Genomic DNA, 27,386 nt, shown 5'->3' with positions numbered 1-27,386 from the left:
TCAAAATATATGAAAGAGTGGGAAAAAAGGCTCACACTCTTTCCAGGTAAAAATTAAAATCCTAGAAATCCAGCAAAGTTGCTCGGGGTCTCAAAAGGCAAGGGAAATTAGCACATTCTTGAGAATTCTCCCTAACACTCAGACATGTCCAAAATGTGGGGAGGTAAATGCAGGAATGGTGCACATGTTCTGTGCATGCCCTGAAATAAGGGGATTCTGGGAGGATGTAGCCCACCTCATGGCAGGGAAGGAGATAAAGTTGGGAGTGAACTCCCTTTGGGCGTGTATGGTAGGGGGGTTCCCCAGGCCGCGTAAACTGAGACACGTGAGTAAACTCAAGGATTTGGCGTCCATACTAGCTAAACGAAGGATAGCAATGAGCTGGTAGGCTAGCAGAAAGCCAAGGGTAGAGGCCTGGTGGCATGATCTCCTGAAGTGGGCGGATGCTGAAACGGTGGTGTGGAATGAAGCAGCAAACAGAGGAGGGAGGAAGAAGCGGACACGTTGATGGCCTGGAAGCAATTAGTAGCCACATTGTTTGAGGCTGACCAAGCTAGCTTGGCAGAAGATAGCTCTTCAGGGGGAGAGGATCAAGAGATACCCATAAAAACGGGTGGGGAAGGCAGAGGCGTGGGGTAGGGGGTGGGGGTTAGAAAATAACATGAAACTGTATAGAAAAATTGGAATGTATATGTGCTGCTACAATGTATGGTTATCAAGTTGGAATTCATTAATAAAATTGTTTTAAAATAAATAAATAATAAAATGTAAAAAAAAGTTCTCCATGTAGTGGGCTGCTAGTTCACAATCCCTGCCAGACATATGTGAAGAGCGTTGTTCAACCTTCTCACGTGGAATTGTTTCAACAAAGGTATCGGATATTTCTTTCTGATGTGACAATATTCTGAACAGAAGAAGATAAAGTGCGTTGTGCTTTCGACATGGTTCGGGCAAAAAGGACACACTGCTGGTTTGTGCGGGTTCCATTGGTGCTGCAAGCCAGCAAGTGGCAATATGCCAATGCAAAGCTTCGTATTGAGGATTCTCGTTAAAGGCGAGCGCATTCTAAGCAACATTCTAAGCCTGGTTTTATTTTCCATAGCATATAAGAAATTAGGCTAACTACCTTTATGTCGATATCGGCCTCCCAGCTTCTCTCAAGGATCTTTTTGATCTGGGACTTGCCGTTGATGGGAATTGTCTCCGGCTGGAACCAGTAATTCCCCAACCCCAAGGTGGAGAGCTCCTTCTTTATGGCTGAAAGCCACAATAAGTGTGCACTTTCCGCTTGAATTAAAACATCTTTTACAGCGCTTATATACTTATCCGAATTACAATTTGTCCACAATCGTATCCATAAGAACATAGGACGCATCTTACAAATAAAACAAATACTCTGCAAGTCCAATTCAGAATAAACCGGTGCATCAGTGCGTTCACAGACTGATTTATGCTTTTTAAAAAGTTATGTCCCGCTGGCTGTAACGTGCTGTAACGTGCTAATGTTGCACATGCCCCAAAGTGCATCCCCATATAGGGCTGCCTGTCTGGCAAACCCCATGGTCATAAGTGAATCGAAACACTGACCCACTATGCCTTGCCAACTTGAGTACGGCCCTGTTTGTCTGATTGCTCCATGAACAATTGGTCATCATTCTTACCCCAGGTAGTCATATTGGGTTACCTGTTCAATAGGGCCATCTATAAGTCTAATGTGAAGATGAGGTTTGCTCTTGTCCTTACATTTAGAAAATACCATTGAATGGATTTTCTGCACATTTATTGTAAGGCCAATTCTCAAAAATAACCAATTGCTTCAGGAGGCCCTGGCGAGTAAGAGACGACAGGACAGTATTATCTGCAAACAAGAGAATCAGAATTCTCTAATTCACTAGTACCAGTGCATCGATAAAAACAGCAAGTAGCAGATCAATAACCCCATTAATAAACAGGGAGAACAAACTAGGGAAAAGGATGCAGCCTTGCCTAACTCCCACATCAATTTAGATTTTCCGTTTGGCCACCCAAACCATATCTGATTACTGCCTCATTGTTGGTGTAAAGAGATTGGATCATTCCTAAAATATCAGATGGTTGGTATGCCCAGGTTATTTGGTACTTGCTAAAATCTTGCCCTGGCCATGCTGTCAAAGGCGGTCTTTAAGTCAATAAAGATTGCGTGGACATTCATATTCCTTAAACTGACACATTTTTCCAACACCAGATGTAACCTCATAACTTTGTCAATGGTACTGACATTATGTTGGAACCCAGCTTGTAAATGACTCAGAGCCCCCAATTCATGGATCCATGCATCCAAATGGACGAATGCGGCCTTTGCGCACAGTTTCCCCCTGCATCAAGAAGGGAGATGGGTCTGTAATTAGAGGAAGATCCCCTGTCGCCCTTCTTGAATATGGGGACAAGTATGGCCTGGGCCAATTAGGGGGGAGCAACATTTGCCGACAATAAGACGTTAACACATTTTAACAAATTATGGGTCCAAATATCAGCCTCCTTGTCTGTACCAGTCAGCAGGGACCATATCGGGTCCAAGGGCGTTCTCTGCTTTCTGCGACATAAGAGTCGCCTTAATGTCCTGTGCAGATAACATCAGAGGAAGAGATACCCCCTGCCAAGTGCTTCCCAATGTGGAAAAAATTACAGATGGAGGTTAGTTGGTCTCCTTATAAAGACTTTCAAAATGGGCCAGCCATACAGCTTCTGGGATACCATCCAGAATTAGATTTTGGTCCCCACTTTTGTTTGCCCCAACACAAGTCCAGAATCCCCTAAAATCGACAGGGCCTTGCCCCCACCACCTTGCTCCCCCTTACTGTGATCAATCAAGTCCTTCATTGCAGCACGGCAGTCAGCATCAAATCATGGGTTATTGTGCACAGCTTTTGCCCTAACAGAAGACTGGGGCTTGCTCAAAAAATTACCCACTGTTTTGATCAAAACTTCATACATAGGTAACATAAGAACAACATCCTGAATTTTACTAGAAAGGGAAATCTCAAATAAAGGGAAGATGCTAGCATAAATGGCAGGTATCTTAGACTCCAGAGCAACTGGACACCATTTAACAGCTCACCTTGCTGTCCCTTGATCTCAATCAGAGCCACCCTATGCTTGTTGGATGGATCCTTCCTACCAAGTAGAGAAGGGAGAGCTACAAGTGCAAAGGGGGTTATGGTCACTCTCAGGTCTTGCTAACACACTAAAGTCTTGCAGATGTTTCCAGGCCTTGTTATTCACTAGAATATAGTCGATCAAGCTGTTTTTATGTTCTGTGCTAAAAGTAGTTCGGGCTCGCCAATCTCTTGGGAATCCCCCATTACACGCCCTAAAACCTAGGGATAGAAAAACACTTGCTGCTACCTGGGCGTTTCTGCATTTCCTCTTTGGGGGCGGGGGGATTCGCCATTAGTTTGATAATGCCCCATCTGGCACCTTCCTCGTCAGTCAAACGTAACATAGTATCAAGTGGTTCAAACTCAATATTCAGGGTGACCATTACTATGATTTTAACAGCACCTGATAGTCTATTGGGGCAATACTATCTTCCATCAAGGGAAATACAGAGTTTTCATCAACATTTCCCTTTTGATTGTACAAGTTGATAAGGAGAAGATTTGACCCATCAGGGCTTTTAGTGTATACTTCCATGAAATCTGTTGCGCTAACTGGGCCCATTGATAACGATGTAAATAAATTTGCATTGACCCATAGAGTAAGGCTGCCACCAGGGCGACCACTCGTTCCCTTTAGCGCTGGAATAAAAAAGGTACAATAACCTTGAATGTCATGAGGTGATCAGGATCATGTTTCCTGGAAGGCCACTATATCATGGGAGCATACCAGGTCCAGCCAGACCGTATCAACCAGCTATTTATCAAGTCCAGCGATATTCCATGACATTATAGGCAATACACTAATTTGAGCACTAAGGAAAATAGCAGGTTCGCTCTTGAAATGGGCGAACTGCGCAGTAAGCGTAGCAAGTTTGAGACACTCAAACATACTCTACTAGCATCCTCTTGTCAATAGATGGCTCCTACCACTGATGCATTTAACTCACCCTCCGCTGCCAGGTCTCCAACGTGGGTGACCCCCGCACTAACCGCCAAAGTTGCTCTGAACCCCCAAAGCTTGAAATGAGTATCCTGCCGCTATGGCAGTCAACCTGTGACCTATAGTTAGCTTGGGCACTGCATTTGGTACCAGTGTTCACATCCCTCTGGGATCAGTTTGAATGCACATTTGTGGGGAACTGGGCTCACACAGAATGCCGGGGGTTCCCTTAGGGGCAGATATTTGGGAATCATTGATCTGGCCAATTTGCCCATTGCATGGGGGCATCGATGGAGGAGGGTTCCGACTAAACACTATCTCCAGAGTGCTGGGAGGCATAGACCACTGTTCCATTGCCAGCAACCCTTCAACAAGCAGATTAGCTTTTAAATCTACTGGAATAAAATCTCTTGATAGAGTATGGGATAAACGTATGCACTGCGTTATGTCATTCCTGACTATTGACAGACAGCCTCTCTTCCATCTAAGCCAATGGAACACTTTATTAATCAGGCTATCTTCAGATTCTTTGTACTGGGCTAGGACTCTGGGAAGAAATACGAGTTACAACGCTTGGCCCAGAGAGTCTACTGATTGGGTGCATGATGAGTGTTAGCTTCCTGGCCAGCACCACGCAGATGAACCCTTCTAACCAACCAATCTAGGGTAAGGCCAATATTAGGAACACCGAGAGCTAAATTGGCATCATGTTGGCCACCCCAACCCCTACCCCAGACTTGTCCCTGGCTGCATGAACCCCCAGCACCTGCTTCAACTCCCCAATAAGATGATTTAGTGCTCCCACCTTTTGTTCACCCCATCAAGGGTAGAATTGGCCTTTGCAACACTGCTAGCAATGTTCGCTGCTTCCATGCCTTTACACACACACCCCAGGACCACATCATATCTACCAGCAGGGGCTGAAAAACTAGCTGTTCCTGGCGTAACATATTCCATTCTAACTTATCTTAAATGTCAATATAGGTCGATAATTCATAGGGTCACTTCTGTCCCCCTTCTTAAATATCGGAATTGCCACTGATCGCTTCCAGAAAGGGGGCGTAGGTCCCTGTGATTTATTAATGGTCATTTAAAAGGCTAAACGTATCAGATGGAATAAGAGGTATGCGTGGTATAATGGTATAAGAACAGTATTTAAGTTCAATCTATCACACGGGCCTCCACGATGTGTCTTTGTAGACGCGTAATTGTCCACCTGTTCCATTGCAGAGTTCCTTTAATGCCATAAGATTGTGCAGTAGCATAGTTACAGCATCTACTTTCAGTTTTACGGGAAGTATGCTTGTGCCCGCACCTTGCTGCGCCAAGATAGATAAGTAACAAAATTGAGACAGCCGTTGTAGAACAATTTTGAATTTATTCAGTTTATTCTGTTCCTTAGCCCCTTGCGGATGACACGTGTTTCGGCGTATATACTGCGCCTTTCTCAAATCCGGGCCTTCGTATGATGTTGTGGTTTCCCCTTAAACGGTACCATTTTTTTATATCTTGTCAGGCAATTCCTGGGTTCAATCCCACCTCAAAATTCAAGTGCTCCTGCTCCAAGCGTTGGGTTCCTCGAGGAAGCAGGAGCACTTGAATTTGGAAGTGGGATTGAACCCAGGAATTGCCTGACAAGATATAAAAATTGTACCGTTTAAGGGGAAACCACAACATCATACGAAGGCCCGGATTTGAGAAAGGCGTAGTATATACGCCGAAACACGTGTCATCCACAAGGGGCTAAGGAACAGAATAAACTGAATAAATTCAAAATTGTACCACAACGGCTGTCTCAATTTTGTTACTTATCCATCTTGGCGCAGCAAGGTGCGGGCACAAGCATACTTCCCGTATTATTTACAGACGGAGTTGAGGGACTCATTGTCTCCGTTGTAGCCTTCACCCATGCGACAAACAATTGGCTAATATAGGAAGAACTACAAATATATAAAGAAAGTACGATAATCTCAAAGAACAAACAACATAAGTCGCACAGGTACAAACAGAAGATATCTTCACAAGAAAAGTTCCTCAAGGTTTAAAAAATTACTTTCAGTTTTAGCTTGTGAGGAGGCTTTCGTCCTATAGCATTTAGCTCTTTAGGGACTGAAACATTGAGCTGGTAATTAACTGTTTATTGACACTGGAACTGCCATGATCTGTGTGAAGAGCAGTGGGGGGTGGAAAGAAGTAACTTCCCAATATTTGCTATAGTGCAAGGTGAAGATGCCTGCATAGAACCATGCTCATTGTGTTTGTTGAAATGGTAGCTGTTGTTGAAGTGGGTGCAGGCAAACACTGATATATTACATCAGCTGAGTAAGGGTACATACCTATCCTCTCCTCCGACCCCTCCTCCACCCCCTACCTCATGTGGTCTCCCACCCTCCCTTCTCCTCTCTCTCTCCTCCTTTGCCCCTGTCACACTTGATGAGGTCACCAGAGTTGTCAACTCGATGAAGGTCTCCTCCAAACAGGTTTCCACTTGCTCCTCCAGAACCATTAAGGACAACATTGGCTCTCTTGCCGCTGCACTTGCCAATTTCTGCAACCACTCCTTTGTCACTGGATCTTCCCCTCCTCCCTCAAGCACACCATTCTCCGCCCTCTCCTAAAAAAAACTTTCAGCAGACCCCGCCTGCCCAGTCACCTACCACCCTATCTCTATCACCTCCTTCCTTGGGAAACTCCTGGAGAAACTGGCCTTCCCCCAATTTACTTCTCATACTGAACTTGTTGGCAGTCTCCATGACCATCAATCTGGATTCCAAGCATCCAGAGGCACATAAACTGCTCTTCTGAACAACTGTGAAGAACTGCTTGCATCTCTGGACTCTAACTCTCCAGCTGTCCTCATTGTACTCAATCTTCCATCTGTCTTGAAACGGTCAACCACCCATCCTCATAAAATGGCTCCATGATACCCTGGGTATCTCGGAGCAGGCACTGGACATGTTTAGATTTGGAAGACACAAGCTCTGCCATTTTGCACAACAACTGGCCCTGCTCTAAAGAACATTCTCCAAAGATGCCTGTATGATAGGCCCTGCTCTAAATAACATTCTCCGGAGGTTCTTGTATGATAGGCCCTGCTCTAAACAACATTCTCTGGAGGTGCCTGTATGATAGGCCTCTGCTCTAAAGAACATTATCCAGCGGTGCCTGAATGCTAGGCCTCTGCTCAAAATAACATTATCCAGCTGTACCTGTATGCTAGGCCACGCTTTTAGTTATTCTTTGAGATAGGTGTGCGGCACACTGTCACACAGGATGAGATTACATCTGCAGTGCAACACGTTTTACATGCCAAGCAGTGTCCTGGAAATAGAATAGACTGCTTTAAACAACGTGTTATTGGTTTGAGCTTGGTTTTCTTGAATGCAGGTCAATATTGGGTTGTCACTGTGGGCTGTGTGAGGATTTGACTTTGCATTGCACATGTGCCCAAATCAAATCAAATGTGCCCCCAGTCGGTTACTTGACCTGACTGGTGGCAAGTCCTTGGACGCCTTCACCGAGTGTCTGAGAGATCAGGATAATTGATCAATACATGACACTACACAACAGATAAGTGTCCAAAAGGACCTTGATGACCTGGCCCAGCCAGACTGGGCACCACTGGATGCCCACACAGACAGCGCTAGCCTATTATGACCGTGGCACCCACACAGGCAGCCCTGGCATCATATGAAAGAGGGTCCCACACAGGCATCCGTGGCCTCATATGAACTAGACTCCCTCGCCTGTTTGCCTCGGAGGCTTCTGGGGCTCTACCATATCCACATACAGATATACAGACCCACCCCAACCCCCATCTCAACATACACTGCCCAAACACACAAAAACAAACATACAGACAGACCCTACACCCCCCACCCCTGCATCTTAGCATACAAACAAGCATACACCATGCATACATACCCGAACCCCCCACCCCAGCATACAAACTAACAAGCATACATACACCCGTACAGACCCGAACCCCCAACCCCATCTCAGCATACAAACAAGCATACACCATGCATACATACCCGAACCCCCCACCCCAGCATACAAACCAACAAGCATACATACACCCACACATACCCGAACCCCCACCCCATCTCAGCATACAAAGAAGCATACACCATGCATACATACCCGAACCCCCCACCCCAGCATAAACACCAACAAGCATACATACACTGATACAGACACAAACCCCCACCCCTCATCTCAGCATACACTGCCCATACATACAAAAACAAACATACAGACAGACCTGACACCCCCACACCCCTGCATCTCAACATACAAACTAACAAGCATACACCATGCATACAATCACCCTTATAGACCCGAACCCCCCACCCCAGCATACAAGCTAACAAGCATTCACCATGCATACATACACCCATACAGACCCGAACCCCCTACCCCAACTCAGAATACAAACTAACAAGCATACACCATGCACGCATACAGACCCGAACACCCACCCCCATCTCAGCATACAAACTAACAAGCATACACCATGTACCCATGCAGACCCGAACCCCCAGCCCCCAACTCAGCATACAAACTAACAAGCATACACCATGCACCCATACAGACCCGAACCCCCCACCTACCAACTCAGCATACAAACTAACAAGCATACACCATGGATACATACACCCATACAGACACAAACCCCCACCACATTTCAGCATTAAAACAAACAAGCCTACACCATGCATACAAACACCCATACAGACCCGAACCCCCCACCCCCATCTCAGCATACACTGCCCATACACACAAAAACAAACATACAGACAGACCCTAGAGTCACCCACTCCCGTATCTCAACACACACTGCCCATACATACAAAACCAAACATACAGACAGACCCGACACCCCCCGACACCCGCATCTCAACATACATACACAAAAAAACATACAGGCAGGCGCGACACATCCTCCCACGCCCGCATCTCAACATACACACAAAAATAAACATACAGGCAGACCCGACGCAGACCCCACCCATCCCCCCACCACTGCATCTCAACATACACACACGGACATGCATGCATGCAGGCAGACCGGACACATATTCCCCCCACTGCCGCATCTCAACATACACACTCACACACACACAGACACACACACAGAAACAGGTTGGACAGATCCGACCCTCCCTCCCCCCGTCTCCGAAAATATGTACTTACCGCGGACGTGCTGCTGGCGAGGTCTCTGGTACTACGGCTGGCGTGGCAAAGGTTAAAATGCTTCCCGGCATCAAGCCTTATTGACCACGCCAGCAGTAGTGCTGGCCTCCATTGGTGCAGCACACATGCAGTATGTGATTCGTAGGAGCTACGTGGTGTGTCTGCACTGAGCCAATGAGGGTCAGTGTTTTGTCCGGCCCGGAAGCGTTACAAAGACTTTTCCTAATGGAGGGTGGCCGATGCTGCTTGCGGGCACCCTCCATTAGGAAAGTCTTTGTTCCTGGTAGGCCAGACAAATCAGCGTGGCAGGCCGCATCCAGCCCGTGGTGTGTAAGTTGTGCACCTGTGCTCTATGGGCTCTCCCCCTTCTCCTTCATCTGAAGCCAGACATCTTTGAGTACTCTTTGACTCCTCTCTCTCCTTCCTCCCTCACATTCAGGACATTGCCAAAAAGTCCCACTTTCAACGCTTCCTTCTCAAATTAATTCTCTCTGTTCTCACTTTCCCCCAGAAGCTTAATGTTACCCGAGCCCTGGTTCTCTCTAGGCTTGACTACTGGAATAGCCTTCTCTTGAATCTACCCTCTTCCTCTCTATGACCCCTCTAGCTAATCCAGAATAGGGCAGAATAGACCCCTCTAGCTAATCCTTAGCCTCAAACCCAGGGACTGCATCTCTCCTGCCCTAAAAAATTTCATTGGCTCCCGGGCTCCCGGTTGCTGCACATCTATTAGAGGATTGTGAGCTACCAACCATGGCATCCCTAAGATTAGTTGAAACTGAGGAGATTTGATGAGATCGAATGCAATAGATTCTCGATGTCCATCCTGGGACATTAGGGTTAGTGCTGTTGTACATTGGGTTACTGGTCCGGAAGCTATTTCTGTCCTATCAACAGTAGTAACTTTTTCAGTAGTCGACTTAGAGCATAAGGGAAGGCCCATCTCTGCTGCCAGATCTTGGTCTACATAATTCCCAACTGCTCCGCTGTCTATGTATGCTTCGACAGCATGCATCCGAGACGGTTGTTGGTGATTGATCAAAATTACTGGTAATGCAAAGTGTGAGGTCTGTGGCACATCCTTCTCGCTCGACAAGTGGACCTCTACGCTTGCCGGGCTTGGTAGTTTTCCGACTCCTTGTTATTATCTTCCTTCTCTGTGACTCTGTGACTCCAACAGTTCTCCTTGGTGGTTTCACTAGACATTCTTTGAGGAAGTGGCCTGATTTTTCGCAATAAAAGCATAATTGCTGTTGCCTTCTCTTGTCTCTTTCAGTTTTACTTAAAGGGGGCCGTACACCTCCGATTTGCATGGTTCTACCTTGTTTTCCAATATACGTGGAACATTATCCTTTGACCGGACATACACAGCTCGAGTGTCTAACCTTATCCGGTCCTCTTTTCAGTCTTGTAAGACTTGCTTACATATATAGCAACATTTAACAGACTAGTGGTTGAAGCTGGGTGGCCTGAGGAAAAAAGGACCATACTATTTCATCGAGGTCTACGAGGGGAACTAAAGGATGTCCTTGCTCAAGTGGTTAACCCACCTAAAGACTGTGGAGAATTCATCAACCTTGTGGTGCAATTAGATCACAGATTACAAGACCGAAAAGAGGACCGGATAAGGTTAGACACTCGAGCTATGTATGTCCGGTCAAAGGATAATGTTCCACGTATATTGGAAAACACGGTAAAACCCATGCAAATCGGAGGTGTACGGCCCCCTTTAACTAAAACTGAAAGAGACAAGAGAAGGCAACAGCAATTATGCTTTTATTGCGGAAAATCAGGCCACTTCCTCAAAGAATGTCCAGTGAAACCACCAAGGAGAACTGTTGGAGTCACAGAGAAGGAAGATAATAACAAGGAGTCGGAAAACTACCAAGTCCGGCAAGCGTAGAGGTCTGCTTGTCGAGCGAGAAGGATGAGCCACAGACCTCACACTTTGCATTACCAGTAATTTTGATCAATCCCCAACAACCGTCTCGGATGCATGCTGTCGAAGCATACATAGACAGCGGAGCAGTTGGGAATTATGTAGACCAAGATCTAGCAGCAGAAGCAGAGATGGGGCTTCCCTTATGCTCTAAGTCGACTACTGAAAAAGTTACTACTGTTGATGGGACAGAAATAGCTTACGGACCAGTAACCCAATGTACAACAGCACTAACCCTAATGTGCCAGGATGGACATCGAGAATCTATTGCATTCGATCTCATCAAATCTCCTCAGTTTCGACTAATCTTAGGGATGCCATGGTTGGTAGCTCGACCCTCTAATAAATTGGCATGCCAAAAAGTTGGCTTTTTACGATGATTGTGCACGCACCTGTTATCATCAAAAAAAGGGGAAAACAGACTTATGTACATCTGCTACTCCCAGTACGGCGGCGATTGTACTAGGTGTGACTAGTACTCTATCAAATGAATACCAAGATTTTCAAGACGTGTTCCAGAAAGAACAAGCCAATACTCTACCACCGCACAGCCCCTACAATTGTCAGATCGACCTCATACCTGGTGCGCAAATTCCTTGCGTTCGAATCGATGCACTTACTGAACCAGAAAACCTCCATTTGAAATCTTATCTTGATCAGTACCTGGCAAATGGATTTATCCGCCCATCTTAATCACCGGCAGCCAGTCCCTTATTCTTCGTACCAAAGAAGGAAGGAGATTTGAGGACTTGCATCGACTATCGCGCATCAAACCAGATCACAGTAAAAAACGATATCCACTGCCCCTTATTCCGGAATTATTGGATCAAGTCAAAGACGCCCAAATGTATACCAAACTGGACCTTAGGGGGGGGGGCGTACCATTCTTGTTCGATTGAAGAAAGGAGACGAATGGAAAACTGCCTTTCATACCAGATACGGCTTGTATGAATACCAGGTAATGCCTTTTGGACTTTGCAACGCTCCTGCTGCATTCCAGTACTTTATGAATGATGTTTTGCGGGAGTTAATCGACTTTTGCGCCCTGGTTTACATTGATGACATCTTAGTGTATTCTGCTACAAAAGAAGACCATGTCAGGCATGTCCGCTCCGTCCTTACTAAACTCTGCCAACATAAACTGTATGCTAAACTCGAAAAAAGCTCTTTTCATGTCACCGAAGTGGAGTTCCTCAGTTTTATCCTCAAACCAAAAGGTATCAGAATGGATAGGCACAAGGTAATTGCCATTCTTAACTGGCCGTCACCAACTTCATTTAAAGGAATCCAGAGTATGTTGGGCTTTGCAAACTTTTACCGCCGATTTATCCCAGATTTTTCCCAAATAGTGCATCCAATTACATCACTATTGAGAAAAAAACAATAAAAAAGTTCCATTGGACCGAAGAAGCAGAGAAGGCCTTTCAAGAACTGAAGAAAAAAATCACTTCTGCTCCAGTTCTATGGCATCCTCGCCTAGACCTCCCTTATATAGTTGAAACAGATGCCTCTAGCATGGCTATGGGAGCTGTTCTCTCACAAAGGGACCCAGGAACTGGCCAGTTACACCCTGTGGCCTTGATGTCATGAAAATTCTCACCTCCCGAACTCAACTATGCTATCACAGACAGCGAACTCTTGGCTATAAAATCAGCTTTCAAGGCATGGTGACACTATCTCCATGGTGCTAGACATACTGTCACGGTTATAACTGATCATCAAAACATGCAATACCTAAAAACAGCAAAGGCTCAATCACCCAGTCAATTGTGGTGGGCTCTTTTCTTCGCTGAAGATGACTATGTGATCACCTACCGGCCAGGAGTCCAAAACGGAAAGGCTGACACCTTGTCCCGCATGTGTGTTGATGAAAAGGTATACATAACTCCAGATCCAGTAGCCATCATTCCAGAAGACAAACTCCTGGGTCTTACAACAACATTGACACAGGGTGAACTCCAAAACACGATCCAACTCTTAATGGATCCCACTAACTCACAAGAGTGGTGTACTCAAGGAGAACATTAAACCATTAAAGACCAGTTACCATATTTTAGGAACCGTCTATACTTGCCAAGCAAATATTTACAAGAGCAGGTTATTTCGGGTTATCACGACTCCCTGATTGAAGGTCATCCTGGAATTGCCAAAACTCTAGCTAAAGTAAAACGAAACTATTGGTGGCCCACATGGCGTAAAGACATCATACAACGTATCCAATCTTGCAGTGTGTGTGCACAAAACAAGTCCCAAAAGCAGAAACCAGCTGGTCTTCTCCAACCATTGGAAATTCCTCCCGCACCATTGCACACACTGTCCCTTGATTTCATTACAGATCTAACTTCCAGTCAAGGATTCAACACCATCTTAGTAGTTGTAGACTTGTTCTCTAAAATGGCACACTTTATTCATTTTAAGGGTCTTCCAAATGCATCCAATTTAGCAAAAGTATTCCTGGGTGAAATCTTACGCCTACATGGCTTTCCATTGGTCTTGATCTCAGACCGAGGTAGTCAGTTCACATCCAGCTTCTGGAGGAAATGCTGTTCAATGGCCCAAATTGACATTCGACTATCCACAAGGCACCATCCACAAACAGATGGGCAAACAGAAACAACAAACCAAACCCTCAAGCAATACTTGCGTTGCATGTTACATCAAGTGGAAAGAAATTGGAAGGACTTGTTATGGATAGCTGAATATGCCTATACTAATTCATTACACACCAGCACTGGACTAACCCCTTTCTACACTATGTATGGTGGACATCCACGTTCTTCAGAATTGTATCTCCCAACCTCTTTGGAAATGCCAGCGATTAAAACCCTACATACGACTATTTCCCAGGCCTTCAAAGAAGCAGCAGAACATTTACTCCAAGCCAATAACAGACAAAAGAAATTCGCTGACCAACATCGTAGTAAAGCCCCCGACTATCAAATTGGAGACAAGGTCAGGTCAGCATCAAAATATGTGCCCATAAAAGGGACTCAGACCTTTCGTCCCCGATATCTCGGACCTTAATCTATTGAATCCATAATAAATCCAGTGGCAGTTAAATTAGTCCAACCACCCACTATGCAGATTCATCCTGTGTTTTACGTATCACTCCTGACACCGGTACAACCTGGTACTCGGGTTACAACACCACCAAAACCAGTATTAGTTGACGGAGAACCAGAGTTTGAAGTAAAGGATATCCTAGACTCAGAATACACCAGATCCAAACTATTCTACTCAGTTGATTGGAAGGAATACGGCCCTCAAGACAGATAATGGGAACCTAGTGAATACATCCATGCACCTCGCTTAATTAAAAAGTTCCATCAAAATTACTCAGCCAAACCAGGACCAGACAGAAGTGCCACCGTGAGAGGGGCCTTGGGGGGTAGTGCTGTCATGACCCTTGCCCCTGGCCCTCACTGGCAAGTCAGCCTTCCAGTTAGGGCCAGGTCAAAGGCCTTAAAACCTCATCCAAGACTCTCTTGGAGTCAGCGCCAGGCTCATAACCATCGTGAAGACTAACATTAGAATGGGACTATTTACTTGGGATTATTTAACTTGGGGGGGTTCAGCCAACATGGAGGCACACACATAGCTCAGTTACAAGAAACTGAGCTATTCGGTCTAGTCTTTTGGGTGTGGCAGGCCTGGGACTACTTTATCTGGACTACTTTGGGTGTGGCAGGCCTGGGACTATTTTACCTGGGCTACTTTACCTGTGACTATTTAAACCACACCCAAACAGCAGAACATGCTTTGTGTTATTCTGCTGTGGGCAGCGTAACACTCACCATGTCGAGTTCTTTGATGCCAGTTTACCTGAAACAAAGGACCTGCAGAGAGAGAAAGAACACTACGAAACTTACCTGGAACAGTATCCTGGCTTCAATCCATCGCTGACTTCAGTTCCACTCACCTGAACGTACGAACTCCATCATCCGGCACTGCATGCATCCTGGAATACCATAACCTGGAAATAGGAGAAAGAAGGACAGCATCAGTAAGCATTTACTCACGTTTCCTCCCGAATGAAGAAAGCCACACAATTCTTACCTCGGTAGTCATCTCCTGGTCAGTATCATTGCTGGAACATTATGGCGCTCGGCGAGGAACATCGCAACCTGAAAGGAGAGAAAAGACACAGGTTAGCAACATGAAAGGCGAAACAGTGCTGCGCATCGCGCATTACTCACCGGACAGCATCGCGCACAACGCGCTTTCGCCTACCAGCCCATGCTCATCTTCAAACTGCATGACAACAACAAAATACCTTTCCATACCTAAAAGAAAAGAAGCAAGACATTATTATTCGAACTAAGAGGAACATACGAACTACATATAAAGAATGTAAAGCAGCAAACCTACGGAGTCGCAGCAGGCCTGGATTCCCACAGGGGAGCTTGCACCAGTGAAGTAACTTGGTCGCTGCTCGCCCCCCACATCTACGCACCCCTGCCACGAGGAGCAGGATGCAGAATCCACCTTTTACAATATTAAGGTGAGGAGAATGCCCAAGGGGGAGGAAGGAGTTGAGGCCAAGGGAGGTGGGAAAACATAAAGACATTCTGGTATTGAATCCAGCTCTCCTATATTGCAGACCCATCTTTAACCAGAGGCCTTACAAGGGACCGGGAGAGGGTTCGAGAGTGCAAATCATCCAACCAGGGCAGGGTGGCATCCCCGTGGATACCAGATGAGTGTAACAGTTGGAGGTTCGAAGAGTTTTAGATTAAAAGATGAGTGTGTGCATTTTCTCTGGACTAGGATTTAGGTGGTTGGCTAGGGTCGACTAAGCAGCCCAGAAAGGTCAGGCATGTGGGTGGGTGCTGTTGGTGGTTTGAGATAGAGGGCTATTGTTGATAGAGTCGATGTGTGGCCAGCAATACTGAGTTCCTTTCCGTTGGTAGTCGCTGTATGCTAGTGGCAGAGGTGTTGAGGTACGTCGGGTGTTTCAATCTGGACGGCTATATGCGATGCTAGACTGGAAGAGCTTAGCCATAGCAGCATTCTACCATGCATGGATGCTTGGCGTTGCCTGTTCACAGGGGTGGTGTGAGATATACGTACCGTAGGCTTCAGAATTGTTCGGTTGGAGTGATCTTTGTCAAGTGCAGCAGAGAGGATGGCGTGTTTTCGTTATTTGTGGTCTCTCTGGTGTGTGGGTCTGGGTGGTGAGGGTGGGTGAGTTTCTTGCAGTGTGCTACAGTGAAGGATGCTGGATTTCCTGGTCTATGTGATTAGGTTAGGAATGTTGTTGTGCATCAAGTGAGCTGCTGCGAATGCTGCCGCCTCTTTGTTGTAGTTCGTGCGAGGGAGAGTGGGGTACGGCGATGTGGTTTCGAGTGGGGATGATTCAGGGAATTAGTTAGGTACGGAATGTTGTTCTTCATGGGCCAACAGTGTGTCAGGTGAGCCACTGCGAATGCTGCCGTCCTCTGTGTTGTAATCGGTGTAGGGGAATGTTGGGTTTGGCAGTGTGGTTTTGGGGGGAGTGGTTCAGGGGGATATTATGGGAATAGCCAGGATTTAAGGGCCTTTCTGAATTTCAGGTGGTTTTCAGTGTAACGAATGTGTAGTAATAGGGAGTTCCAGATGATTGGGGCTTGGACGGAGAAAGAGGATCCGCCCAGCCTGGAGGAGTTGTGCGTTGGGACCAGTAGGCGAAATGCTGTGCGGGATCCAAGATTTCTTGAGGGCTGGTAAGGAAAGATTTGGTCTCATAGGAATTCCGGTCCGGTGTTGTGGACGGCGCTGTGGGTGATGCACATGGCTTTAAAGATAGCTCGTCGACCAATCGGGAGCCAATGAAGGACTTTTATTGTAGAGCGATGTGTTCTCTGGCTCGTATGTTAAAGAGCAGGTGTGCAGCCGTGTTTTGGATTCTTTGTAATTTCTTTAGTTGAGATGCTGGAGCCCCTAGTTGGAGGCAGTTTGTGTAATCTAGGCGGAACGGGATGATGAAGTTAATGGCAGAAAAACGGTGTGGATAGGTGAGGGAAGGGAAAATACATCTGAGAATACGTAGATGGAAGAAGCAGTTAATAGATACGGTAGTGGTGTGTTGGTTGAGGGATCGGTCTGAGTCCAGTGTGCATCCTAGGTTTTTTATGACGTTGGAGATTGCCGGTGGTTGTCCTAGGGTTTGAGGCCACGGGATCGGTTGTGGGAGGAGGGCTGTTTTCCTGCAAACTAGGATTTTGGTTTTCCCAGGTTTGAGGATGAGGTGGTTGGTCGTAATCCAGTGGTCAATGTCCGAGTGGCATTATGGATGACAGGTCCGGACTGCCAGACATTTAATATTTTGAGGATGATCTGGGTGTCATCTGCATAGTTGTAGCAGGTAAGATTGTATGAGCAGATGATTGCGGGGAGGGGTTTTAGGTAGAAGTTGAAAATTAGGGGTGATATGGATACTCCTTGTGGACACCTTTCTTTACTGGTCGCAATGTGGATGTGAAATGGTGGAGGTGCAAAGAGGAGATCCATGAGCGGACTGTGTTTCTGATTCCTAGTGTCTGAAGCTTGTCTAGTAGGATGTTGTGATTGATGGTGTCGAAGGCTGCAGAGAGGTCCAGCAGGATGAGTACAGCGCAGCCTTTTGCATCGGCTGTTCTTTTTAGGTCGTCCCAGATGGAGACTAGGGAAGATTCAGTTCCCCTGAGTGGCCTGAAGCCTGATTGTGCAGGATCTAGGAGGTTATTGGCTTCTGCAAAATGGCCAAGCTGTTTGTAAGCTGTGCAGTCCATGAGTTTGGCGATGAAACATATGTTGGAGCTAGGGTGGTAGCTCTGGGGGAGGAGTGGGTCGAGTGTCGGTTTTTTTAGGATGGGTTTGATGTAGGATGTTTTAGGGCTTTCGGGAAAGATCCTGATGTGAGTGAGTGGTTGAGGATTGTGCGTGCGACACTACCTGCGCAAGTGGAGGCTAGGATGTTTTTGAGGACTGAGGGTAGGCATGGGTCTTCAGGGGAGTCTGAAGGGCGGCTATCTGCTACGAGCGAGAGGAATTATTGGTGTGTAATGCGAGAGAAAGGGTCTAGGATTTGTATTTGGGCGGGTTGAAGGTAGGTCGTTGGGAAGGGGCATTTGTTTTAATTTAACGATGATGGTGGATTGTCTGTCATTGGCGGAATTGTGGATATGCAGTGATAAGGTGTCACAAAAGGCCTGGGAGATTGGTGGGGCCTGGTTTGAGCATGCCAGGGATTTGAATTTGGTTATTGATATTGATATTTTATTTCTATTGCGCTCGTACACAAGTGTTTCAGAGCGTGACAAGGCAAGGAAGGGGAACAGGGGAGAACAAAACAGCGATCTTACTAGGCCCAGTGACATTGAGAACGCGCAAGTGCATGGGAGAGGGGGAGGGGGAAAGTGCATGGAAGGGAGGAGAAGTGGAAAGTGCGAAGCAGAGGAGAAACAGATCAATAATAATAAATAAATAATAAAGGCAACAAACAGTGGTAGTGCAGCCAGCAATTTGCAAGTGCTAGGTTAAAGGCAGCAGACAGGGTAGGTCCGGTAAGTGCAGGAAGAAAAAGGGGGGGCTGTATGGGTACAGATAGAGACCCCAGTGCAAGGAGTGGCCCAGAGGTTGTGCGGGAGGGTGACTCGGGTACCTGGGCCCGGAGGACAGAGGGTGGCCAGGTGCATGGTGCCAAGAGAGAACAGATCAGCAGGGGGGAGGGGGAGCAAAGGCAGAAGAAAAGAGGAAAGTCTTGAGGTGCTTCTGGAACCAGAGATGGTTCTCCCCAAGTTTTAGAGTGGCAGGGAGGCCCCAGCCGAAGACAGAGATCTACCCCCAGCTCGTTCTTTGAAAAACAACTGACCCTGAGGGAGTTAGAGGTAGAGGAGCGAAGAGCTCAAGAGGGAAGGTATTTGCAAAGGGATAGCTGAAGGTAATTTGGACCCAGGCCCCCGAAAGCCTTCTGGGCAATGCAGAGGGTTGTGATTCTATGTAGTTCCTTGCTCAGGTTTCGAGCAGTTAGGATTCTGTTCCCATAGAATGTTTTCTTGTTTTTTTTATTTCCAATTTGTATGTTCTGATTGTTCTCGCTAGGGCGTATTAGTTCTGCGCTGAAGGGTTGGCTCTCCAGGTCCGTTCCAGACGGTGCTTGAGAGTTTTGAGTGATTTGAGGTTTGGCTGGTGTACCACTTGGGTGTTGGTCCTGATCTGTGAGAGGTTTGCTTAGTTGGAATGAGGGGTGCAACGTCGTTTGTAAGCCAGAGGTTGAAGGATGTGATTGTTGGTGGACCTTCCTGGAGGCCAAGTGTATGGAGCGAGTTGAGGAGTGAGTGTGCTAGATCTGGGGTGATTACAACTTTGTTCCATAGTTTAGTGGTAAGGAGGGTGGTTGGCTGTGGTCCTATGTGGTCTTGAACACCAGCCAATGTGCTCAGCTGCATGGTAAAAAGAAAATAACAACTATTCTACCTGCATACGGGAAAATCTAGACCACAGTGACATCCAAACATGTAGTATTCTTGCACAAATCGATAAACCTCAGACATATATCAATCAAGTTGACTCAAAATAAGAAGCTCTGGGGTATCCAGTCTGCATGTCCTATATAGGCCAACACTATTCTCCAGCTGTTCCTTTTACGAAGACTGTACAATGGAGAACACAAAAACATAAATGTCATGATCTTCGTGAGCTATCAGTGTGTTCAGTCTCCAGATCTGACATACATGGCCTGGTCTTCGTCAGATATTCAGTGTGTTCAGTCTCTAGATTTACCCTACAAATCGTTTTGATGGTAAGTGCAAAGGACCAACAGCAAGAATTTAGCTTTACCGTGCTTCATCCAAAGTGCCTCATCAGCATATCTACCCCTTCCACACAAACTTAGTGAGCACGATCACATCGCCTATGTGCTGTAAAAAAAGCAAGGGGGATTCACCTAATTGTTTGCCCTCAGTATCCCCAAACCCTATGACAGCCCTTTCTTCCCCACACTCGCACTCCCTTCATGCTCACAACCACTTTCCATTCACTCCCTGCACTCCCTCTAGATAGCACTCACCGATCTTTCATGCACGGTCACCCACTTCCTCTCAGCAACCAATACCTCACCTTGTTCACAAATCGCCTCCATGCTCCAATTCAGTATCCCTCCTACTACTGGTCTCTTTGTCTGCCATCTCCTTCTCTGACCTCACCTAAACAACCCACAACTTCCTGCTTCCTGTTTCCTCTCTTATCCTCCCCCCCTTTTCCCCGATTTGATTACACCCATGGCCAATCTAGCACTGTGTTCCCTTCACAGGAAGTGTTACAATCACGGGAAGTTACAAGTAACAGGTTAAGCAGTATCCCTTTTCTATGCCTGGGGTTGCCATTGTATAGCCATGGTGGCCCATGCTGCAAAGTGTCTGTTATAAGTGGATGTAGTGCAATCACCCCCAGCATAAGTGAAGTGTTGCTGTGTAATAGCTGCTCCACTTTAAGTCCCTTGTGGTCTAGGGCATACGCAGCAGTTCTGCGGTTGTGCGCGTTGGTGCTAGTGTTGCAGTGCATGGCACCTGGAAAAGGCCAGTAGGATCTCTGGTTCATCATTCATTGGTTCTCACTCCAGTGTCTGTATGTTGCCGCTTCTCTTGTAGCTCTCGAAAAGAAAGAGAGAACTTGGCCTACACTTTTGTCTGGAGGTATGGGGTGATGCAAGTTGGTACTGTACATATATATATATATACAGGAACATGGGAGGGGACAGCAAATGGGGCCCTCTCAACTGCCAATATTGCCCTCTAAGGTAGAACTGGCAATGGCTTCAACCCTGGTAGGTCTCCCACACCATGCTGACAGGGGTTCTAAGCCCGTCGTGACCAGTTTGGTTACTAACCATGTCACGTCACATGTCGCATGACATATACTCCTCGGATGCTCCCATATAACATTATTTGCACTTCTCTGAGCGATCGTTTGTCCATAGCAGACCAAACCAGTTTATGGATTCACTTGTGCCTAAAGTTCCTTGTCTGTAGTTTCTGCAAGGCAGCAATTTTCCAGCCCTATGTTACACGAACGCTTTGGAGTCTCCTGGAGGTGCAAGTAATGACCAAGCCGACTTAATAAAGCATTGGGGCATCACAATGTGCGCTATAAGTTAACAAATTGACTAGGGTTTCTCATTGATAACTCCATCAGCCTTTCTGGAGGACTTTACTTTGTGCCCAGGATAGGTTGCCCACAGAACACAGCAGAATAAAGTCACTAAAATGATCAGACTACAACACAATTATGTGAAATGTCACCGATAAGTAAATACCTGGGTCTTTCCATGATAGGTAGGGGTTTACTATGTTGCCAATCGTGTTTTTACATTTCCGAGTTCGTGTACAAATACTTAATGGGTGAATGTGCGCTCTACAGCTATGTATAAATAAGTATAAAACCGATGATAAATATTCCCTGCTTTGTATGTCAGGGCAGAGGCTATTTGCACAGATCTATCTAACCTGGCAAAGTTAGACACTTCTTAAATTGTTGCCGTTATTAAATATAAATGTGTATCAATTTTTCTATAAAGCTACTCAAGGCTGCAAGGTTCTGTAAAAACCAGATATTCATTTTATTTATTGGAAATGTTTGTCAGTTTATTGGCGACATTGTCACGTGAAGAGTAACATTCATAATAATGGAAACGAATTAATCCATATAGTTTTGTCTTTCATATGTGAAGAAACTTGAGAACCAATAGTGTCAATTGTAGAAAAGCGCAAACCTACTGTACTTTGATATAATCTTTCTTTATTTCTAGCCATCATGAACCCAAAACAACCAAAGGAGACCCCGAAAAGCTTCAGTTTTGACTATTCCTATTGGTCCCACACCTCGGTAAGTAGAGCTTTGATTTAAAGGGATTGCTATGTTTCTCATCTCCTGTAAAACAGGGCATTTGATTCCTTGCATGATGTAAGCCGAGAGGAAATGTCCTCACCCGCGAGTGTGTAAATTGCAAGGAACAACCTGCTTCGGAAATCCTATAGGAAACTGATTTGAATCACCATACTATTCAGTTACTTTGCAATACCACTGCAAAAACGTGTAAATACTTTTCTTATTAGAGGCTAGTTATTACAACACTACTCAGGCCTGCAAATATGGGCCATGGGGCATTACCTGAAGCAGTAAAGCCCCCACAGCGAGGGGCTTATTGCTATTAGTACCCCTGCACCTTAGACTTGTGTACTAATAGTTTGGTGGTGAGGGAAAAAGAAAAAGAAAAAACAGATGGCTGCCATGGATCGGGTGAGAAGAGACTACATAGTCCCTTCTCCATTTCCATGGCAGCTGTTAGGAAAGATTTCGTAATTGTAGGGAATTTTCCTTCCATGTGGCAACCCCTAAACTTTTTGCTATTGTTTTTAACCTTGTTCTTGACTTTGCCAGAGAAGTACAGCCTTCTGCCGCACTTCTCTGGGCTTTCGCTCCTTTCTTATGGGGAAACTGACATGCCCTTAAGACAGTCAGTACCGGGGAACGTGGTTTCCCGTAGTTTCTTTTATCGTGTCGTAGCTTTAGTGCAACACGACACAAGAGGGCACTGTAAGCTAAGTTACAGCTCTCTTGGGTCTCTAGCCTTCTACAGGCCCTAGATACTCTTTTAGGATGGTATTTGATCGGTGCAAGTCATTCAGGGACTGGAATGGTGGCAGCGATCGTTTTGTTTATTTTGAGCTCCTTTTGGCGTTCTGAGCACGTTTTTGCACTGAACCCAAAATGGTGGCCTGGCTCCCAAAATGGCCAGGCCGCGAGGCTCCTTTGTCCTGTCCACTGTCCGTCTTGCTCCCTTCACCTTCCCCAGGTCCGGCGACCCGGGGCCTTCCTTATTTGGGCATGTACTTTCCCGCGAAACGTGGTTGCTTTCGCGGGCTTCTACATGTCGTTTGTGTGCCTCCAGGGTGTGGGCTGGGATGTCTGGTCCCAATACACATCCTGGGTGCCAGAGAGTCTAGGGTGGTGTGAATGCCTGGGACCACCGTGGTCCGTGATTGGTCCACGTATGGTATGTGTTTTGATGAGCGGATCTCCCATTGGCTCCCCTCCGTTTTGGCGCGAAGGGAACCGTGGATAAGAGGGGGCTGGAAACACCACTACCATGTCGATCTCCTGAGTTCTCACGAACGAAGGAATACAGGAGCCAAGTATCCTGCAACTACGAGGCTGGACCGAGGAATCGCTGGTGACCCGCTGAAGGAATCCTCCTTTGCACTGCTGTCATCCGGAGAGCCCCTGTCCTCCTTTGATCGAACCAGAAGGCCTGTACTGGTGCTTCGACCTTTGGAATAGCAGGAACAGCTATTCCCGGCATCTTCAACCACCTCCTGCCAAGTAAGCCTTCGGAAGCGTCTCTGGGCCATCCAGTTGACTGACCAGCTTACCAAGGAGTTTGGCTCTGCAACCGCCGCCAGGTTGTGTTGTATTGCGAGTCCTTGTCCCTCTCCCACGCTTCGTACGCTTGGCGTCCCCAGGTCTGAAGGGAGGAGGGTTCATTTGGCTCGAATACACACGGCCGCTCCGTTGTCCTGTGCGGCAACAAAACTGTGCCGGTTTCGTCGATTGGGACGTCTTTTTGCTCTACACGACTACAAAGCGTTCCCTGCTCTTCTGAACCTGCCAGCTGCTGAAACTATCGTGGAGAAGCCTGGGTCTGCTTGCTTCGGGGACCGGTGAGTAGTATATCTAGGATCTGGTCGCCCTCCTGCAGTATCCCATTGCTTTTCCCTGCTGTGTAAAAACAGCACCCTTTTGCCGCGCTCGCGCTCTGCTTCTGCCCGCTGTGGAGGCTGCGCTTGAGTTGCGGAACCTGTTCTTCATCTGCTGTGCACTAACGTGAACCGCCTGACTTCCTCCGAAGAGCTTCCCCTTGTGCCCGTCGGCACCGGCGTGGCAGGTACTTTGAGCACAAGGCTCCACTCTTCGCAGGGCTCGGACTTCCATCTAGTTAGGTGCCTATGAAGGCGAACTGAGTCGAAAGCATTATCGCACTGCCTGTTTTCCTTCCCTGGCAGGTGGACAACATATTTCGTGCTTTAAACGCTTGCGACTGTGTATTTGTATATATATTGTGTTGATATGGTATGTGTTGGTTTAATATTGTGATATTGTGATTTTCTCGCTACGGTCATTATTTTAAAGGCCTTAAAATAAATGTGTATCTATTTTTGATATAACAACTGTTTGGAGTAGTTTGTCAGCGCTCTTGCTTTGTGTGCTCACTGCGGGCTTTCAGTCACCCTCACCCCTCTTGAGACCTAGTCTTGACCGCCGCGATCGCTACCTTGATTGGTCTGGCTTGTCCAGAGGTTACCCTGTTCCAAGTAATTAGGTTGGCCTTCTGAACTTCTGCGCCACCAGGACAGAGTTCAGAAATCCGTCTTAACAAATTGGTGTACAGCGGTGGGATACGACTGAAGGTATCCGGTGTTGCGCTCGAACTAAGGCATTTCAGGTTATTCCAAACAGTACACGTAGTGAATTGTTATAGTATAACTTTAAAAAGGCCATAGTCCTATCAAACAGTATGGAAACAAGTACGTTGTTAACTTTAAATGCTTCCAAATCAGAAACGCTGAAAAAGATGTGTGCGGAGAGAGGTGTTTCCTCTCAAGGCACAAAATTGGAAATGATCCAAAGAATCGTGGCGTGGCAAGAAGCGCAGCTTGACGCTATTACTTCTGAGGACAGTGCGGAAGGTGGTGGGGCTGCTCTCACTGGCAGAACCGACGGTTCTGCCGCTGCACTGATCCATCGCGACCACGAGGACAGGGAGGATGTAATGTCTAATGTTTCCTCTGCCAGTGCTGATGGGGAGGCTATGCTTGAATTCAAGAAGCAAGAGCTGCGGTTTAGGCAGCAGGAGCTTGAATTCAGCATAGCCAAACTAAAAATCGAACAGGCAGAAAAACAAAAAGACAGGGATCACCAGTTGGAACTGGCCAAGCTTCAGGTTGCAAATGGATCCAAGGGTCCTGGACATGGGTCTGGGGCCTCCTCTCATCCACGGTTTCCAAAAGATCTGCTCAGTGTGTATGAAGAGAGGAATGACATTATGGACTGGCTGAATGCGTTTGAGTATGCATGCGAGGTCCAGGAAGTTGACAATGCTGATAAGATTGCGTGGTTGCTCAGTAGACTGCCCCATTCTGGCTGTAGTGCCATTATGGAAATGTCGAAGGCTGAGCGGGCTGATTTCGCAATGTTAAAGCAGACTCTCATTTTAAAGTTTGGGAAGACTCCGGCCCAATATTTAAAGCGTTTTCGAGAGTATAAGAAAAAGGAAGGTGGTACTTGGGTATCTTATGTCGCTGAATCTTTGAAAAACTTAACTGGCTGGGTCGAAGGCTATAAGGTTTCTACCTTCGACGGCATGATAAATCTTGTCATGCTGGAACACATTTTTGCTTCTTCTTCCCCGGAGCTTAAGCAGCATTTGGCCGATTCGAAGGAGATAGATCCTAAGAAGCTGGCCATTGCAGCAGACTTATGGGTGTCACATCGAGTGTCCCATAAGGACAAAACTCATCCTGGTAAGCAGGAGGAGGGGAAAAAGTCCAAAGATATGGAGGGTGGGGAATCTGCTAAATCTTCTTCCCAAAAGGGCCACAAAAAGAAAAACAAGGGTAAGACACAAGAGAACTCACAGGGTAGTGGAGGTGCGCCTCCGAAACAGAACTCTGGTTACAATAAGCCTCCCTACGTAAACAGACCCACTGGGGCTTGTTTTTCTTGTGGAGCAACTGACCATGTGAAGGGGGATCCCCGTTGTAAGGTTAGACCTTTGGGGGTCCACTCCGCTAATCTGGCCTTCTCCTCCTACGAGGAAGAAGAGATTACAGGAGCATCCTTCTCCTCGGACTCATTTCCCAGCGGAATAGAGGCCGAGGTAGTTTTAGTGTCCCTGGGTTCCTGGGAGCCTAAAGTCGCAGAGGCGTATGCTAGGATTCCGGATAATACCAAGCACTACTTTAAAGACAGTGTGCTGATCAATGGAGTGGATACTCCAGCTCTTAGGGATAGTGGGTGCAGTCGAACTGTAGTGGATTCTACCTTGGTAGACTCAGAGGAAGTTGCCAGAGCTACTCTGATGCCCACTAAGTTGGCTGACGGCCCCCTCCGTATGTTTCCCGTGATCCCTGTTAATCTAACTTTAAATGGTACAGCTGTCAGGATTCCAGTGAGCATTCAGAGAAACGTCCCGGGAAAGGTCTTATTAGGTAATGATCTCAGAGCTTTAGGGCTCGTAGGAGACACTGCCGAACGACCCTACACACGGTCTCAAGCACGGGCAGCATTGGCCAAGTCCAATACGCCGCCCCAGCCGAAGGGGCAACCCAAGGCGAAAGGAGTCTACAAGTCAAGACGGGGGAAAGAGAATATTCCCCCGAGCTCGCCTACCACTGCGGTGGAGGAAGTTGGTCAATCGCCCGAGCCTGACGAGGAGGTGGCGATGCCTGAAGTATTCGACCCCAACGATCATCCTGAACTAAAAGACTTGTTAGTTGAAGGAGGTCCTGATAGGGACGAATTCAGTAAAGGCCAACGTGAGTGCCCATCTCTGGAAGGCCTAAGGAGACAGGCCTGCTCCCAGCTTGAGGGTGAACCTCCTGGGAAGCATAGGATTTATTGGGAAGGTGGACTCCTGTATAGTGAGCCCACAGAGTCTACAGAAGGAGACCATAGGAGGTTGGTGGTTCCCCTTGCTGTTAGACCCTTCCTCCTGCAGTTGGCGCATGAAGTTCCCCTTGCTGGTCACCTTGGTATGAAGAGGACCAAGCAAAGGTTATCCATGCACTTCTACTGGCCCAAGATGGGAGTGCAAGTAGAAAGTCACTGCAGGAGTTGTGCCTCCTGCCAGTTGTCTGGTAAGGTTGGCGCGACAATCCAAGCTCCGTTGGTACCGCTCCCAGTTGTGGGGGTACCATTTGAAAGGGTAGGGATCGACATCGTTGGTCCCCTTGACCCGCAAACATCCTCGGGCAATAGGTTTATACTGGTGCTGGTCGACCATGCAACCAGGTATCCTGAGGCCATCCCATTGAAAACTGTAACTGCCAAGTCAGTTGCAAAAGCTTTACTCGGCATATTTACTAGGGTTGGCTTCCCTAAAGAAGTTGTGTCAGATCGTGGCAGCAACTTTATGTCGAAGTATATGCAGGCTATGTGG

At 46.8% G+C, this 27,386-nt stretch overlaps 1 protein-coding gene across 7 annotated transcripts in view; it reads left to right on the top strand.

Annotated features, from left to right (window-relative positions):
- Positions 1-27,386, top strand: part of KIF1A (kinesin family member 1A) — a 4,129,412-nt gene that overhangs the window by 327,015 nt on the left and 3,775,011 nt on the right. For all 7 annotated transcript variants that reach the window (XM_069618139.1, XM_069618143.1, XM_069618141.1 and 4 more), the window contains exon 3: positions 21,978-22,054. In XM_069618139.1, coding sequence (XP_069474240.1) covers positions 21,978-22,054 — 77 coding nt within the window. The remainder of the gene's footprint in view (positions 1-21,977; positions 22,055-27,386) is intronic.

Source organism: Ambystoma mexicanum, chromosome 10 (genome assembly GCF_040938575.1).
Source record: "Ambystoma mexicanum isolate Mex_15411 chromosome 10, UKY_AmexF1_1, whole genome shotgun sequence".
NCBI classification, from domain to species: Eukaryota; Metazoa; Chordata; class Amphibia; order Caudata; family Ambystomatidae; genus Ambystoma; species Ambystoma mexicanum.
This window is presented reverse-complemented; position numbering and strand designations above follow the sequence as displayed.